The sequence below is a fragment of the Telopea speciosissima genome, chromosome 3, assembly GCF_018873765.1.
Source record: "Telopea speciosissima isolate NSW1024214 ecotype Mountain lineage chromosome 3, Tspe_v1, whole genome shotgun sequence".
NCBI classification, from domain to species: domain Eukaryota; kingdom Viridiplantae; phylum Streptophyta; class Magnoliopsida; order Proteales; family Proteaceae; genus Telopea; species Telopea speciosissima.
The window spans coordinates 19,113,710-19,133,251 of record NC_057918.1 but is presented as its reverse complement, the minus strand read 5'-3'; the positions used below and the strand labels follow the sequence as shown (position 1 = coordinate 19,133,251).

At 37.7% G+C, this 19,542-nt stretch overlaps 1 protein-coding gene across 3 annotated transcripts in view; it reads left to right on the top strand.

The window, feature by feature from the left end:
• The first annotated feature begins 3,742 nt into the window (after positions 1-3,742).
• The window catches only part of LOC122654623 (regulator of nonsense transcripts UPF3-like), a 40,138-nt gene continuing 24,338 nt past the window's right edge, over positions 3,743-19,542 (top strand). For all 3 annotated transcript variants that reach the window (XM_043848794.1, XM_043848793.1, XM_043848795.1), the window contains exons 1-6: positions 3,743-4,068; positions 4,538-4,644; positions 4,916-5,011; positions 5,142-5,240; positions 5,490-5,569; positions 15,643-15,756. In XM_043848794.1, the coding sequence (XP_043704729.1) occupies positions 3,929-4,068; positions 4,538-4,644; positions 4,916-5,011; positions 5,142-5,240; positions 5,490-5,569; positions 15,643-15,756 (636 nt within the window). In that variant the 5' untranslated portion in view covers positions 3,743-3,928. The remainder of the gene's footprint in view (positions 4,069-4,537; positions 4,645-4,915; positions 5,012-5,141; positions 5,241-5,489; positions 5,570-15,642; positions 15,757-19,542) is intronic.

Below are 19,542 nucleotides of genomic sequence, written 5' to 3'. Positions count from 1 at the left end.
TATTAGGGACTACAAGAGGATGCATGGGTATACATAACCGGTTAAAAAAAATGCAATGATGTATGCCAATACGGGAACATATTTGATTGTATAGGTTTTGAAATCTGACATGTGACTAGTACAGTCCTACACTTATCATCCAACGATAAAAAATGCCATATCATCCTGCCACGGAAAAAATTTGTTAGTCATCAATTAGCTTATCCAAATAGCACATCCTATTGAACTCTTTCCTATTATTATTGTGGGGAAATTTCCTTTACATGGGCTGATTTTTAATAGCTATCTAACGTTCCATCATTTTGAGCCACATGAACAGATGATGTGACAATTCTCATTGTTGGATAGAGAAGAAAGTCCCGAATAAGCCACATATCAAATTTCAAAGCCTAATTCAATCAAATACTCTCTATATTACCATGGATTCCCATGCATGCCTTTGGTGCTTCAGCCACTATTGTGCACTCTATTTTGTTACTTGGCAAACTCTAATTGGGTTGCAACTTTATATCATCCATTTGATCAAGATCAATATGAATATCACTCATTTGGTCTAGTTTGACTTTGTCAATCTACATGATGTACAACCTATCTTAAGTATTCAAATTTAAGTCCATTAGGTGATTAGCTAAGCCTTACACCTTACGATTATCTAGATAATTACAACAAAATTTAGGATTACATTTAAGCAAACAAAATAAATGTTCCAATCTTGGCTTGAGTTGCTTGAATCCTCATGGATGGCTAGACTTTAGCTTCAAGTTTGTGCTCCACCACTCCATGACGAAGACTCTTAAACAACTTTAGAATGGACCTATGACATTTTGTTTCAAGATCATTTTATCTTGATAGGTTTGAGCTATATAATGACATGCCAATGTTTTGCAGCAGAATCTTAGGGTATCCTTTAGGGGCTTAAATAGGCTGCTCAAATGAGATGAGAAATTATAGAAATCTTAACAGATTTGAAAGATCTGGTAGGGCTTCTTCTTGAACCTATTGAGGGGGCATGGTCATGGCATCTTCTCTCTTTCTTGTCTTTCTCGTAACATAGTTTTTTGTGTTATGTAGGATGGTGATGTAATTAAGGTCCTTACGTTGTTAGCCTATGGAGCCATGACTCAAAAAATTCATTGGTGCACCGGGGCAATGTTGTAGATATTTTTTTTATTCTCTAATGAACTTTTATTTTCGTTAAAAAAAATAACATATATTTGATCGTCCAACACGAAAGATTTTCTTATCTTCCGGTTTTTAACTAACTATGATCCCAATTTTTGGGATTTTTCGAATATCTATCAGGACAAGAAGTTAATTTCTCAAAGAAAGATATTTTCTTTTGTAGAAATACTCCGGAAAATACAAAAACATCAAACAAGTCCCTAATAGGTATCTCAAATATTAAGAATGACTCCAAATATTTTGGTATGTATCTTTTCCCCACTCGATCTAAGTCCCGTATTTTAAAACTGGAGGTCCTAAGATTGCGTAACCAATTATCTGATTGGAAGAGCAATCCTCATATCTACCTTTCTCTTCCCTAAATATATCTGCCAACAATTGGATTCTATTAATGCAAGGTTTTGGAAATGAATAAATCTGATAAGAAAGGATTAAATCTCATCTCATGGAAATCCATTTGTTCCCCTAAGCCAGTTGGGGGTTTAGGTATGCATCTAACCCACATCCACAACAAAGGCCAAAGCACTCCTATATAATTTAGGATGGAGACTAATTTCCCAATAGAATCCACTTTGGGTCGAATACTCAAATCAAAGTATTTCAGGTCTCATTCTCTTCTCAACCATGATGTGGTGCTTCCCAAAGGATCCTGGGTTTGGAATGGAATGAGAAAAATCATACCAGAATTGCAACATATATTATGTTGGAGGGTTGGGAATGGCCAATCTATAAATACCAAAAATTGAGATAATGAAAATTCCTAATTCAATGACCCCACATCTAATGTATAAATGGGTTAGTGATCTTCTTATTAATAGGGAATGGAATGTCAATCTAATCTCCTCCATTTTCCCCATTCATATAGCTATTGCAATCACTTCCACTCCCATTAGTATCAGCACACATGAAGACAAATTATTCACTCCCATTTCCAAAATTAGTATCCTCACCACTAAAACTACTACATCCTACCTTGCTTCAAGAGAACTTAACTCCCCCAATCAAAATAGGTTGTTGTGGAAAACTATTTGGAAACTCAAAATCCATCTCAAATTAAAACATGTTTTATGGAAAATTTTTCAGGGAGGATTACTAACCTATTCCAAACTCAAGTTTTTATCCTTTTAACACCGAATGTCAAATTTGTAAATTAGAAGAGGAGACGGATTGGCACATCCTCTTGTCATGTAATTTCTCCAATAGGATTTGGGTCTCTCAAATAATCTTGGGCTCAGAATTAAACACCTTCTATTACCAAAAAAAAAAAAAAAAAAAAAACTACACACCTTCGGAGTACCAGTCTTTTAGACATAATATCATCAATCATCACTAACCTTGGGTTTTCCAAAAGGAGAAAAAAATCTATACCCTTTCGATGGGGCCATTATTTCATAATTTACATGGACCAACAAAAATAATTATGTTTTTCAATAATTCTAACCAAACCCTACTACCAATAGAAATAATTATTTGGGCATCTGGCCCCATCGGATTGAGAACTGAGCATCTTTTCGGCCCCTCATTTACTTATCTGTGTGCTTCCATCATTTGTTCTAATGTTTTTGACAAACAACATTTGATTTTTTTTTTCTTCCAGTTTTTATTATTATGTGTTATTTTATATGGAATGTAAGAAACAAAGTTATTTTAGGGGTTTCCAAGGTTGGTCCTATATTGGTGCTAAGAGACGTTTTGAAATAGATTTATGATATGAACCTTCATCCTCCTTCCAAATCATTATCTGATTTGGCATCCTCACAATGCACACACCCTCTAAATCTTCTTTCACTAGATGCTAATCCTGAAATACAACTTCTTGGTTTAATTTGCGCAAACATATATGAATCAGAACTTAGAATAACAAGTTGGACTTTTTACATTTTGCAAGTTGGCCAGAATGTTTTAACAGATGCAGGTAGATTATCAACAACTAATGCAAAGGAAGCTGAGCTATTTGGAATCTTACAAGGCTGGAAATGTACTACAAAGGCAAACACCAGGATCAAACAAATTTGGTGCTTCAACAAAGATCTTTGTGACGTCCTTCATCCTACAGATTTTATATGCCTACCTTGGAAATCTAATTAATAACTATTTTGAACTTGCGGATGCAACTGATAACTTTACTATTGTAGGCTTTAAATGGTGTAACCATGTGTCCCCCTCCTCATCCCATATATCTTATAGGATGGAAAACCCTAATACCTTTTGTTCTAGTAATATAATCTTCTTATTATCCGGAAAAAAAAAAACCCTACTACCATACTCAATAACATTAGGAAGTGGAAACATGATCTTGTAGAATTGTTTTTTCTAAATGTATTATAATAATTTCTCATTGAAAAAAAAGAAGAAAAAATCCCAATGTTTTTTTTATAATAATAAAAAAAGATCCTCAGTCCGCGGGTCCAAAGTCCGATGTAAGCGAAGCCCGTCACCGTGACTCATCAATTCTTACACAAAATCCTCAACCTTCGAATTTGTATTTTCTTCTTCTCAGTTCTCTCCCTTATTTCCTTTTCCATTTTTCGTTAATTTCTCCTTTTACTTCCATTCTCCATGCATCAGATTTTCCAAATTTAGGGCAAAACTTTTGCAGAGTCGGTTCCGAAAACTCTTACAAAGATGTAATTTCAGGGGGGAGACCAGAGTTTCATTAGGAATTGGAGCATCTAATTTTTAGAAATTTTCAGTTTATAGTTGCAACTTGCAATCGTGGTTCGAGTGTTGAGGGGAAATTTCACATATGAAGGATCCGTTCGATCGAACGAAAGTAGTGCTTCGGCACTTGCCCCCGGCGCTGTCCCAGTCGGCGCTTATGGAGCAAATCGATGCCCACTTTGCTGGTCGTTACAAGTGGTTTTATTTTCGTCCCGGGAAGAATAGGTTAGGGTTTCACTTCCTTTTCTGCTCTGTGCTTTTTGGAGTTTGATCATAGGTTATCATTTCGGTCTGTTTTTTGTTTGGGTTTGGTTTGTGATTGGTTCACTCCTATTATTTCAAAGAAGCGTTTATGAACTATAGAAGTGAGGGGTTATTTAGCAGAACTGACCAGAAACTCTACGTTCAACGATTTAGCTACCCAATTTGATTGAAAATGCTTCAACTAATTTTTTGTTGTAGGATATTGAAATGTTGTTTTGAAAATTATTGGACTAAAGTTATCATTAATCATAGTTTATATATAGGACCAAAGAAAAACTACAGGCAATCACATTCCTCTTTGACTGTGTGGAGGAGTGTTTGTGTGTGAGTGACATTGCATTTTGTAGTGAAAGAACATGGGAGTTGGAAAATTGTTTCTGAGATTCTGTTTGGCAGACTTACTGAGATGTCGCATAAACTGATTTTGCAGCCAGAAGCATCCTCAATATTCACGAGCTTATATTGATTTCAAGCAGCAAGATGATGTAGTTGAGTTCGCTGAGTTCTTGAATGGACATGTTTTTGTTAATGAGAAGGGTAAATTCTTGAACAACTAGGTGTTTTGTGCTTCATGTTTTTTTGAGTTTGAAAATTTTCCAGGCCCTTTATTCTAATTGTGAATGTCTGTAAAGTTATACCTCGGTTTTGTTATCTTGGTGAAAAATAGAAGTTGGATATGTTTAGGTTGAGTTCAAGTAAACATGAGTTTCCAAGGTCCTTGTTGCCTCAGGGGTGATAAGCTCTTATTTATGTTAATTTTGTTACTATGCCTCAACTTAAAAATCATATTTATTTTTTTATTTTTTAGGTACTCAGTTTAAAATCATAGTAGAATATGCCCCTTCACAACGTGTTCCAAAGGCTTGGTCTAAAAAAGATGGTCGTGAAGGAACTATGTTCAAAGGTGCTTTTTTTTTACGTCCATTCATTCATGTAAATGGAAATCCAAATTTATATGGGCTTGGTGTGCTTGTTCTTAATATATTTATCCGTTTCCTAATTTAATCACAGATACTTCTTTCATGAATTTCTAGATCCTGAGTACCTGGAGTTCCTTGAGCTTATTTCAAAGCCTGTTGAGAATCTCCCCAGTGCAGAGATACAACTGGAAAGAAGAGAAGCGGAGCGAGCTGGTTAGTTGCAATATTTACATAATATGTATATTCCTAGATTTCCAACAGTAAACCCACAAAATTGCTCTCTCTATCTGTGCATTGGCACTTCTTTTTTGCTTTCTGAAAGTAAAATAGTTATTCAATATTAAAGGTAAACCAAAAATATTATCAGGGGTAGTAGTGAACCAGTATAGAATAGTGCAAATAGATATAGACACATAGTGTTCATTTTAAATATTAGACTCTCTCTCTTTTTGGGATCTCCAGGTGCTCCAAAAGAGTCTTTTATTGTTACTCCTCTGATGGATTATGTTCGTCAGAAAAGAGCTGCTATGAGTGGGTCTCAGGTATATATTTTTCTTTTTTAAAATTTTCCGTTGCCTTTATCTTAAATGTAGGCTACCAAAAACTTGGGCAAAATGCGGAATCTAAAGATTTATGTTTATTTTGTTTTAGTAACCTGTGATGTGAGAAGTTTACTTTATATTGCTTTGTATCTTTAGTCACAAGTTTGTAAACCACTGCAGAACATGATGGACTGACAAATGCAAAACTTGAATACAAGAGGAGTGGAAGCAAGTAAAAATAAATGAAGCATGAAAGAAATGCATAACAGTCAATCTGGAAGATGGGTCCCTTTATATCTTCTTATACTTTTTGAAATGCATATATCTTGAGATATATATACATGGACAAATACGTGTCAAGTATTTGCTTCACTTGTAGGTGAGGTATAGCATGGTCTAGTCAGGATTATATAAAAAAATTTACAAATGCTATTTTCTTGTGTTAAACAATTAAAACCTTACATGGTGCTCCACAGGTTTAGCTTCAACTATTAAAATTTTATGTTTTAACGAAATAGCTAAATTTTTGAGATGCAATAAGGTGAAGGGCTATGGCTACAAATGAGCACTAAAAAAGAATAAATAACAATACTATACATACAACACTGGGTGCTCCGCACATGAGTCACATTCCTTGTGATACTGGACCTGACCTACTGCTACAGGAGATAGTTGCTGCACCCACCAGAACCAGATGGTTCAAAGAACATGCTAGGTCTCTCATACTCCTTGATGATGTGGGTTAGTCTCTGCAGCCCTTTGCTTGAAGAAAACTTGTTGATGAGCTGCATATAGTGACCCTCATCCATTAATTTAGGTAACCAAACAGAGTGAACAATTTATCTTAAAAAAAGAAAGGGGGGCGAACCAGCAAATCATAATCATAGTAGGTTAGTAGAGAGTTTGATATCAGTACTGAGCAATTCCCCACTCTAATTGGCACAGACTAATATTTGAAAAAAGTTGAGAAGGGAAAAACCAGCAACCCATTGAACAATCTCTTTGAATGCTTTTCTTATTAGAAAAGCTTAACGTGAGACTGTTTCCCACATGAGGAACTAAGGTTGTACAACCAAGAGTGTCATTGTTGAGAAAAGATTAATGACTGCTATGATTGTATCTAATCTATGACTGCTAAGAAGTTTGTTTCAACCAAGGTTGTACATTTCTTTCGTTTGACCATTTCGATGGTCAAATTGCCATATTTTGGCCCAAAACTTAATAGAGATCCTAATTAAGCATCCCTAAGCACAATGGAACCTTTAGATTGTTAAAAGACACACTCAAAATGTTAGTTTGGTTTCGTACCCTGGGTTGGCAATGTATAGTGTACCTTGCTATATTTCTTAAAGATAGCTTATGCTATTCATAACTTAGTACTATACAACAACAACTCAGCCTTATTCCAACTATATGGGGTCAACTAGACGGATCCTTGCAAAGAACAAGGAAAATAATATGAATAAAAGAAAGGGAACACAACAACCACAACTACAAAGTAGTCTAAAACAAACTAATTGGGGTCGGCCGAACGGATCCTTGCCCTCCAATCAGCTCTATTCGACACCATACTAGCAGCAAGACCTAAAACTATGCATGCCTTTCCTCACCACTTCACCTAGGGTCACTTTAGGCCTGCCCCTAGCTCTTTTAGAACCTTCAATCTGAATCATGTCACTCCTCCGAACTGGAGCATTCGACAACCTCCATCGAACATGGCCATACCACCTCAAGCGACTTTCTCAAAACTTATCTTGAATCGGGGCTACCCCCAAACCGGCTCTAATATGGTCATTCCTTAACTTACCCTTCTTGGTTTTACCACTCATCAATCTCAACATCCTCATCTCCACTACACTTAGCTTATCTATATGATGCTTCTTAATTGCCCAATACTTTGCGTCATACATCATAGGCGATCTTATGACTGTCCTGTAAAATTTGCCGTTAAGCTTTAAAGGAATCCGTCGATCACATAACACTCCGGATGCACCTCTCCAAATCACCCATCCTAATTTAATCCTTTATGAGACATCATCTTCTATATCAACTTCCATACTGATGATTGATCCTAGATACTAAAAAAGGCCACTTTGCGGAATCTCCATCTCATCAACTTTCACCCGTTCATTATCCGTCCTAGAGTTGCTAAAGTTACATACCATATACTCCGTCTTTGTTCTACTTATCTTAGAACCTTTTGATTCCAAGGTTGATTGTCCTGTCTCATCCACCAATTCAACGTCATCAGCAAAAAGCATGCACCAAGGAACCTCATCTTGCATGCCTATGGTTAACTCGTCCATGATAAGCACAAATACATAAGGGCTTAAAGCCGATTCTTGATGTAACCAACTATAATTGGGAATTCACTAACTTGATACCTTACAGTTCTTACACTAGTCATTACACCATCATACATGTCTTTAATTAAATCCACATATTTACTTGAAACATTTCTCCTCCCTAGTACCCGCCAGATTAAATATCTAGGAACTGTCATAAGCCTTTTCTAGGTCAATAAAGACCATATGGAGATCTTGTTAAATAGCCTAGTTAACCAAGATAAGCCACAAAATCCTAAGCTCTTCCACACTTCTATTGGGACCCCATTTGGGCCTAGAGCCTTGGCTGTTTTCATCTTTCTTAGTGATTCCTTTACATAAAAAACCCTAATTTTATGTATATACCATCGACATGTGACTTGACGTGTAGTGCCGACTTCCAATCCACTATAACTCAGATTGCTTTCATTAAGTAGGTTGTAGAAATAACCATTCCATCTGTCTTCGATGTCCTCATCCCGTACTAGAACTCTCATGGTCGAAGTCTATACTCATCCTTTTCCTCATTCTAGCTTTCTTATAGATAGCTTTTTCCCCTTCCTTGGTGATCAGGTTGTTATAGAGATCTTTGTATTTCTTCGCCCTTGCATTCCCCACAATCTTCTTAGCTTCATTTCTAGCAGAGTGTACCTTTTTAAATCTTCTACATTCTTAGTCCTTTGCCTTGCCTTGAAACTAGCTTTCTTTGTCTTGATGGCCGTTTGGACCTCATCATCCCTCCACCTAGTCTTCCTAGGAGAATGATATTTTCCTTTTGATTCCCCCTAGGACCTTTAGCCACCTCCTTTATACACGTAGACATCTCGTTCCACATCAAATTAGTATCTCCCTCCAAGTCCCTGTTTCCTTGTTTGACCACTTTGTTAGTAAATGATTTCAAGGAGTCTTCTTTGAAGTTCCACCACCTTACCTTAGGGCAGGTAGGCTCTCCTATCTTACGATCCTACTTGAGGTGACACGTATCCATGATTACCAATCTATGTTGGGTGGTTTAGCTCTCCCCTGGGATAAGGATAACTTTACAATCCATTCAAAACAAACTGTCAGACCTTCTAGTTAGGAAGAAATTTGTTTGGCTATTATGATGTCCATTTCTGTAAGTGACTAAATGATGTAGATTGACGCATGAAGAAGACCAAAGAAGAAGGAAAAGTTACTGTTCATGTGAACAGTCCCTCACAGCACTGTTCACGTGGCAGTGATTTGGGGGCTGATATGGACTGCTGGCTTAGAGGAATTGGTTTTTGGTGTTATTTTTATTATTAGACACTTGTGTAGTTTCCTATTTGAGTTGTAATCCTAATTGGGAATCCTAGTTAGAGTCTAGTTTCTATTTTATAGGTTTTATTAACTAGTTTCTTACTTAGATTAGGATTGGGTTGTTTTATTATAAATACATGTATGTAGCGGAACAGAAAAGAGAGAGATTGAAGAAAAAAGAGCTATTGAGAAGCTGTGAGATGCGGCAACGATGAGATACCATGGGTGAGGATGATGGGCTGAGATTGCCTGGCTGAGACAGCTGATCCTATTCCCCCCTTCTATATCCCTTTCTTCTTCTTTCCTATCCTTTGATGTTCTTCTTCATATGTAAACAGAAAATAGCAATAAAAGAATCAGTTTTTTAATTTTGTTCCTTTTATTGTATTGATCCTATTGCAGCCGATCTCCCGCTGGTTTCCGTGGTTCGAGGATGATTTTGCATCACTAAATGTTCCTCTCTTTTCAAAGTAGATGTTTACAATGGACAGATCATAAGCAGCCACAAAATCCAAAATTGAGATACCCTCCTCATTCTTCTCTCCAAATCCATAACCTCCATGCACATTTTCATAGCCTCTACGATCTCTCCCTACGTGACCATTCAAATCACCCCCTATAATAATCTTTTCTCCTTGACTAATATCTTGCACTAATCCATCCAAATGATCCCAGAATTGTAACTTCTTTCGTCCAATTCTACTTGGGGGAGCGTAAGCATTGATAATATCGACTACCTCTTTCTCTAACATAAGTTTGATGGATAATCCTATCTCCAAGTCTTTTAACATCCTGTACATCATTCTTTAGAGCTTTATCCATTACTATGCCCACTCCATTTCTATTACTAGCTCTCCAATATACCGCAGTTTAAAGTCGTCCAACACCTTAGCTTTCTTACCCTTCCATCTAGTCTCTTGAATACATGCAATACTAATCCTTCATCTCCTCATCACATCAAGCAGTTCTAGACTCTTATCTGTTAAGGAATCAATGTTTCAAGATGCTAGTCAAATCCTGCGTTTTTGGGATAATTTCTTTTCCCCCAAAAGACCACGGTACGAGAGCCCCTGACTACTTGTCACCGCATATGGGCTCCAATGCGGCGCTTCACTTACAGGGGACACCCTAACATAAGTTCGCACAATTGTAGGCATAAAAAGATAATAAGACGCTCAAGAAAGGATCCATGTACAAGAGGATTGGCTGAATATAATACAGTGCCGGCTGCCTTCCTGACACCCCAAAAATATAGTTAAAAATAAGAATAAATATTATATAGAGAAACATGAGCTAATTACACAAGGTCACTATAAGGGACCTGATAAACTATGACCAAATTTTAAAATAAAGGGGTACATGGAAGTAATAAAAATCCACTATGTAGGGGCTCCTAGTAGGTAAGCATGGATATGATAGTATGCAATCTGATGGAATAAGATATAGACAAATTCAGAATAACCAGAAGTAAAATTACGCAGTATTATAACTCAGGCAAAAATAAAAGAGGTCAATGCCACAGTGATAGAAAAAGAGAAACAGAGGCTGAACTATATATAATTGCCGTTCATAAAAAAAATAAAAAAAGCGCAATACAGATAGATGAACCAACTAAGGAATGAACAAAAGCTGTAGCAAAAATAATAATAATATGTGATCTAATGAATTAAGATCGAACCAGAACAGAGAATCAGCTAACTCTGGCAAACCAAAAGACTCTTTATAAATGGGCTTGATGTAGATCGGCTGTCTATAATCAGCCAAAGGTGTAGAGATTCTTCCCTACACCAGCACTAAATCGTGGGATTAGATTTAGAGTTTATTTAATTTAGTCTTTTATTTGAGTTCTATTTGGAGTTGTAATCCTAATTGGGATCTAGCTTTGAATCCTAGTTCTACTTGGAGTCCTAGTTAGAGTTTGATTTTAGTTCAGCCGTTGTGGCTATAAATATGGTTGTAATTGCTCAGTTGAGCCCATGATTGAATGAATACAAAGTTTGCTTATAGCATTATGAAATCCTGAGATCTCTCTTCTATTCCTATCCCCTTTCTATCGAACTCCTCAACAAGCCCCAGTTCTGCCTTAACCGATCTCTTGGAGAATCATTCTAGTTGCTGGAAATTCTCTGCAAGGTTCAAGAATACTTTCAACAGATCTGATACTTAGTTTCAGTCATTCAAGAAGACCATTCGATCATTGTTTGAAGGAGGATCAGTTCACAACATTGTTTGAGTTCTGGGTTTTCTCCATCGAAGCTCGATGTGCCTGTTGCTGCAACTTCTGGAGTCTGTTTCAAGTTATTAAATCTGGGTTTGGAACACAGCCAGCAAGCATTATCTTCTCTTCTCAATCCAGATCTGATTCTGAATTGGTGACAGGTTTGTCTGAAACCCTAAGATTCTATTTTCATTCATTTACTTTCTTTTTCTGTGATTTCGCCATAACTTTACATCAGACCATCAAAATCCACCCAAACTTGGACCGAATCTCCCTCACACCTAGTGGGAAACTCGATCTTGGTTATAGCCCCAATAGACAACCCTAAACCCTAGATTCCATCATTATTCTCTTTCCAGAAACCTAGAGACCTAATCCTAAATTGCTGCAAATCAATTCCAGCACACTTTCCCCCCATTAAAACTTAACGTAAGCTTCACTGATAGACTCCCCTACATCAACTTAGGCTAACCCTACCATCAAACCCTAGGTTCCACTAAACCCTAACCCTAATTTAACCAAAATCTAAATTTTGGCCTACCCGATAGACCAGGTCATAGCAGATCCTGGTTACTGGCTCCTACTTGGATTATCTACCAATATAGGACTACATTAGGGCTTGCAGGGAATTTGTTGCAAAAGGATTACACAGCTTCAGACTCAAATTAGCTTCAACACCATATACTGCAGTGATTCAGATTTCAGAACCTTGACCAGCCAAAACGAAGATACACGAAGAGCTGGGGGAGATAAGTAAAGTATAGTATAGTAAAGTAAAGGCAGACGGGGATGGGGTGGGAATAGGAGGTGCGTATTAAGGGGGTTGTGGCTTGGGCAAGGTTAACAGAGTTGGGGGAGAGAAACCGAGGATGGAGAGTTGGGGGCTGGGGTGAGAGGCGACAGTACAATTGATCGACCTCGTTTGAGTCCCTTGGGTTACCGCTGGCATAAATATGTTGCAGAGCAGCACTTCCAGCACCCTGTATGTGTGCGGAGCTGAGGATGCTACAGATGCCCCCAACAGAGAACAAGAACAAAGGTGAGGGAAAGGCGTCTGGCCAAGGTAGGGTTGCAGTTAGAGAAAGATAGTGAGGGCAACTCAACTACGCCTTCACCTTTGATTAGTTGTCGGAAAAACATTGACGAGATGTCAGCAACGGTAGCAGCGGTTGCACTCGAGAAGGCGAGATAGAGCCATTTACAACAGTCAAATATGCAACCTAATAAGTCCTAGAATTAGAAGTGAATCATATCGCACCCTTACAAATGACACATTTGCACATAGGTCTCATCATCAACATACTCTAGGTACCCCAACCTCGGATATAGATCATCAGGTCTGGAGAAGATGATATCTACTAAAGATGCCGCACCCTTTGACTGATCATCACGAGTAGTGTGGAATGAACATGATGAAGAGCCATAGTGATCAACCCAACATACTTGACAGAGGATGTGTCTATGGCAAGGTTCGAGGTTTCGGTTTTGAGCTTGGTTTTGACTGAAACCAAAACTTTGGTTGACACATGTACTTTTTTCCACCAAGTTTCGATGGTTGGTTTCGGGGGCCAAGTTAGGTCTGAAACATCTAGGACATCCTATTTTAGGCCCACCATGTATCAAATCTTTTGCTGGCCATACCAATCGTAAGCAGGATTGACCTGTTCATTGGTCCATGTGGTTTAATACTTTGAACTGAAACTTTTGATTGGTTATTTCAGCGATATAGCCACAAAGTTCGGAATCCAAATAAAGTGCCGGGTGACGGATTTTATCTGTGGTTAAGCTTCTAGACGTGCTGTTTAGGATACTTTTGCTCTCTCTGATTGTGTATTTATTTTGTTTGGACATGATGGTAGTTTTTCCAACGTTTGGGTGTACTTTAAGTTTTTGCATTCTACACTTTTTTAGTGAGGTCATCTTTTCATGTGAAAACATTGTTCAGTTCAGCTTCTCCAATATTTCTATCGTACTTCTTTTTGTAGTTAAGATGCATGTGGTCACGATTAGGGGTGTCAAAACATGGACCGAATCGACCAACCCGACCTGGCCCGGCCCCCTGTTAAAGCTCGAACCAAGCCGAGCTGATCCCTTAATGGGTAGATGTCGGATTCAGGAATCATAGACCCTTTGGTTTAGGGGTGGTTCGGTCTACACCGACGGTTTCTCGATAGGCCCGACCGGCAGGACCGAACTGACAACCGAACCGAACCGTAGATGAAACCCGACCCGGTAGAAACCGAATGAAACCACAGATCTATAATGCTCTTTTCTGATTTCTCTTCCCACCCTCTCAAATTCCCAACGACCAATGCATCTGCGATTTTCAGCAGCCCTCAGGGCCTCAGCCGTGACTGTGAGAGTGGTGAGACGCCGAGAGGCCTTCTCGGAGAGGGTAATACTGCAACTCTGCAAGTCTGCGACTCCGTGAGCCCCTGAGTCTGGGACGCCCGATGCCTGCTGCGGTGCTGCCTAATCCGTCATCCGTGAGCCCCTGACTCTTCTTCCATCTTCCTTCTTCTTCTCTATTATATTCTTCTACTGGAAGTTCCACGATTCTACTTCAGCCTTCAGATAGTATTTATTCATTCATCATTTGTTTAATATTTTATCAATGTTAGATGACAGCTACCTTCCACTTCCTTCCTCATCTTGTTTCCCTTCTTCTATTTTTCTAAGATTTTAATATTTTATCAATGTTAGATCACAGCAAGTCAGCAACAGATTAATCTATCATTATTTTGGGGATTTGTTTCATTAACCTTCTTTTCTCTCTGTCTAAAACCGGGCTGGTAATGGTTTCGGATCGGGTTAAAAACCGATCCAAACCGTCTCAGACCTGTTAGTACAAACAGTACCCGAACCGAGCCCGAAACCGAAAAAAGCTTATAGGTCCAGTTTCGGATTCAGCTGTTCCCACACTGAAACCGAAACCGAAACCGGCCCGACCCGACCGTTTGACACCCCTAGTCACGATGATAGTGTCAAGGTGTCCAGGCGACCTTTGCTGGAAGGGCACCTTGGTCGCCTAGATGCCTTGTTGGTGTCGCCTTGATTTTCCCCTTCCAATGCCTAGGATTGCTAGACACAGTGACAACTATAGTCACAATATTACTTGATGTATAAATTTATGATCTAAATGAAGGGAATTGCAATTCTAGTGCTTGTTTCTTTTGTTTTAAAATATCTTGGTAGTTGTGGTTGTGGCATGTATGCAATCAATCACAGCTGCTGAGCAAGTATGTAGCGTCTATGAGCTGCTTCCTGGTTGGTGTTTAGGAGGTTTCAGAAGTCAGGTTGAGAGGTCTATCAACAATGCTTGATCTGTTGAGGAGCTTTGTTTTGCTGCAGGGGTTTGGATATTTTTGGGCTATCTTTTCAAGCATGCAGAATTCAAGATAGTTTTGAGGTAAAAGTGATTTTGATTTGGAGGACTAGAGGAAGGGAGGGCAGAAAATTAAATAGTATGTGTGGAGGGGAAACATTAATCTTGTTTCATCAACATGCTATACCTCCTGTATGTGTTTCATTGGCTTAGGTAGTTGTGGTTTTGGCTTGTGGGCAGGAGTATAGTGTAGTGTGTCAGTTTTGGGGGAGGTGGCTGTCATTTATTGTGTTCTTTTTTTCCCTCGCTGGTGGTAGTAGGTGTGTTTATTCTTTTTTCCCCCCTTTTTCTATGCGTTCTTTCTATTTCTTCCTCTAATAAAATTCTGTTGGTCTTGCTTATTGGGGGTCCTGGGCGGGGGATGTATATTTGAAATTGTTAATTAACATTTGTTTTGTTTAATGAATCTGTTGGTTGGGTTCATTTAATGGAATTAGTTCCTAATGCAGGACCTACAACTCATTTACGGAAAGAGATCCTGGTTCTACTCTCATTGTTCATGCCTTTTGTTTGAATTTTAACAATTTCTTTTCCTACCCTCATGCCCTCTGATCATTGTCTAAGCTAATTTTGTAGTCTTCAGGAACTTCCATCTCATTCAATCAGCTTTTTTTGTTCTCTTCATCCTCCCAGAAATGTCTTCTTAATTTTGATTGACATTTGCCATGATTCTACGTGGCATCTTAAGGATGTGAACTATAATCATCCTGAGATCCAACTTTGTGTCTGGATTCCAAATAATCTCATGGCATGCTGACTCTGCAAATGACATTGTATCATTTTTCCTTCTAAAATTATTTATTGCAGTGCTACATTTATTCTCAATTTTAGCATTCACTGAATTCTATTTTATGATTTATGGCAGAGGTCATCATCTAATGGAAAGCTTAGCAGAAGATCAGGAGGAGCCTCACCTTGCAGTTCTAGTTCCTCTTCAACCAGAAGAGGTTCTGAGAAGAGAAGAATCTCGGCTTCAATGGTATTGCATATTCTTGTTTTTTCAAATCCATTGGGCTATTTATGTTTCTCCATATGTAACTGGATTATATATGGCTGAAATACCAGTTGTCATTGATTTTCATCCTTCGGAAGGATATTTTTGCGTGAATTGTGTCAATTCTTGTCTCAAATTTATCCGCAGCCAAATTCCTATTTTAATGTTCTGTGGTTTTCCTGGATTCAATTTCAGTTTTATCAACTCAGTCTTGAAACAAGACTACTTGTTCAGGAGGATTAATTTGTCTTTTGGTTCCATAATTGGTGTGGAGGGGGTTTTGTTTGTTTAGTGACTTCATTTTGTAACTGAGCTTCGCATTAATGCTGGATTGCATTTTGCTTTCTAACCAGGGTGCAATTTGGGCTGGACTGGGTTGGCAATTGATGAATTTCAGCTATGGCTGAGCTAGAGGCCTAATCTGATGTAATTCAGATTTGAGCCCGAAATATTCATGGGTTGAACGGAATTGCCCATAATTTTTGCTCAGTAGAACTAATTTATTGCTACGATCATGATTTTTCTTAACTAAAGTAAGCATGATAAAAAAGGATGAGAGGAATAATAGGATTTTTTTATTGAATAACAGAAACCTTAATACATCATTAGAGAAAAGAATGTACATGGCTGAAGTGGTGGTGGTCCCTTGAAGAAGTAAAATACTGGTAGAAAAGACAGAAGATGGAGAAGAAACAAGAAGAAGAAAACAAAGGATGTGGAAGAAGGGGGTTCAACAATTAATAATTGAAGGAAAAGAAAAAAGGTCAGGAATTTCCAAAAAAATATCAGTAAGTATTCTTATTAATACAAAATATCGTGTCAGAGCAACTGTACAATGAATGTGGTGTTTGGCACCAAATCTATGAAATTTTGGTGGAAAAATTAAAATTGTCTGATACTTGGCTAATGGTTTCTAATATATCAATCTGGCAAGCAAGGGGAAAGGAGGGAAAAAAGAAAGAAAAAGGAGCCAAAGAAATGAGCTTTATCAAACTAAGTTTTGGGGTTTTTAAAAAAAGGCAAAAAAAGAAGCAAAGTTTTGGATATGTTCGATAAACCGTTTCATTTCGCCGTTTCAGTCATACCAAGATGGCTGGAATTTTGGCGAAATTTTGCTGAAATTATGTAAATTTTCTCAGGATGTTTCGATTGGTCATTTTGGTGGGCAAACGGCCATAGTAGGCTCCAATATTTCATGGAAGCCTTGTTTTAGGCTAAATGACGGCGGGCCTTGGTGCAATGGTAAAGGTTGCTCCATTGTGACCAAGTGGTCACGGTTTTGAGTCTGGAAACAGCCTCTCTGTGAAAGCATGGGTAAGGCTGCGTACATTATTGACCCTCCCTAGATCCCGCAGTGGCATTAACCTTTTGCACTGGGTATGGTCTTTTTTTTCTTGTTTTAGGCTAAATAAACATATACAAACCTTCATATTGCAATAAAAGTCACACAAAGTGGTGTTTTGGATTTGCGCCCCTGGTTGGCAATAAACGTCGAACATTATTGTTTATCTTTGTAATATTGCCTATTCTACACATTGTTTTAGACTTTTAGTACTAGAAGACAAATTAGACAACTAAAACAAGTATGTCGCTTCCCCTGTCAGCCATGTTAGCTGAGAAACATCAAAGTGAGACCATTGAGACAATTATGTAGCTACTTATTGTTGCATAACGAAAAGAAGCCATTGCTAACTGAGAAACATCAATCTGAGACCACTGAAACAACTATGTAGCTACTTATTATTTTTCTCTTAATTAAAATAATTTTCAGATTTTTTTTCAATAAAATATTGGCCTAATTCAAGAAAACTTAATGGTACAACATGATAAGCCTCATGCATTTCAAAACATGTTGAAATTGCTTAAAAATTTTCCCTTTATTTTTCAAACTAAAACCAAATTTTTTTTCCTTTTTTTTCCTTTTTAAATGTTTTTTCATAATTTGAAAAATAAAAAATAATACTTTACCAGCAGAATATAATTTCTGACGCTGTCGGGCCGTAGATCGGCCAACGGTGAATAACACACACACACACACACACATATTTATATATATTAACCCTAATATTTTCAAATTTTTTGTTGTAGGAAAATCATTTTTTTAAACCAGAAAAATAAAAAGTATATATATAAACAGAAAAAAAATTGACACCGTGAAGTTGTAGATCGGCCTCTGATGTATTTGTCATATTTTTTTTGTAAAAAACAATTTTTGGGTAAAAGTTGTATATTTTAATCTGTTGAATGTGGCCAAATCTTCCCCAGTTAGCAGTAACTGATCTCTTTGGAGTGATGTGGCTACCCCCAGCACTGTATTCCAGTAGTTTGAGGCGGTGATGTGGCAAAAATCCAAGCAAATGCAGCGTTTCTCCTTCTCCAGTTCGAAACAGGTGAAACCAGTGCATTCAGGTTGTAAATTTTGACTTGAAATTGTGAAATGGGGTCTATTTATAACCTATTTTGTTCCATTTCGCTGAAACCGTACAAAACATGGTGAAAGTCCGCTGAAACCAGCGAAATGCTAACCAAAATTGTCTGGTTCTTGTTTCGACCTTCATTTTGATTCAGTAGTGTCAAAACTATCAAAGATTTCGGTGAAATCTCACTGAGTTTTTGGACTATGGTTGTAGGTCTGCTATTGAAATGAGTATTTAGAAGTTGGAAAACATTGCAGATCCTAGTAAGGATTCTAGAAGTTCTTATGAAATTGAACCACACGACAGAGGAAGATCAGATTAATGAAACTTGAATGATTTGACAGAAAAATTAGAAATTAATGCAATTCCCAGGAAAACCCAGTTTTCTGACAAATTACTGCACAGTACCCAGATACTGTAGTTAGTGGTAAATAGTTTTGGAAGTTTAAAAACAAGAAAAATAGATGACGCCTGACACTGAACCAGAGGGGGTGAAATAAGAGCTGTAACTCACAAAATATTATCAGAACTGAACAGGGGTTTGACCAACAGTATCACCCAGGTCTATAAGTTTAGGCTGAACCAAAAAACAATAATTTATTGAAAATGTAGGTAACACAATGGGTCTGCAATAGAGAATCCATAAAACAGAGTATGAAATTCAGATATGCAATTTAGAGTATGCAAAGTGGAAAATTCTCTCAGAATTTAAGAAAGATCAGAAACAGAACCTTTGATATCAATTTTGAGAAGAAACAGATCCCCCAAAAAAAAAAGATATAATCAATTCAAGCAAGCTGAACTTGAACCAGAAAGCAGGGGCTGGTGCTAAAATAAGAAGACAGAAAAAGAAGGGTGGGTCACACCTGGAAAGGGAACACAGATCTGACGAGTGGAGAGAGGGAGAGAGGAGACAGAAAGCAGTCGACCAGCTTTGGGATATTTTCTCTTAAGGATTGTAGAGATGACTAGTTCTGATAGGAAGACGATCATAGGATACGTAGACACGAGAAATGATTTTTGCGAGTTGGTCAGTCATCTGGCCATCTGGGTATCTAGATATTTGTGGAATAGTCATTTTGCGAATTTCTTACAATCCTGCTGTTTCTTATGCAATAATTGCATGCTGTTTCAAGTTGGTAAACTTAATAAATCTAACTATGCCTATGATAATTTGTTGTTTGTTTTCTTACATTCGGTTATGGCAATAAGCTGACCATCACTCACTGGTCTTTCCTTTGTTATCTCTGTTAACTCACTCCTTTTCTGCCATGGTTTTATATGCTTCTGATTACATAAACAGTCTTAGAAAAGCAATTTTTGTTATCTGCTTCCTATTTCGAATAAGAATGTG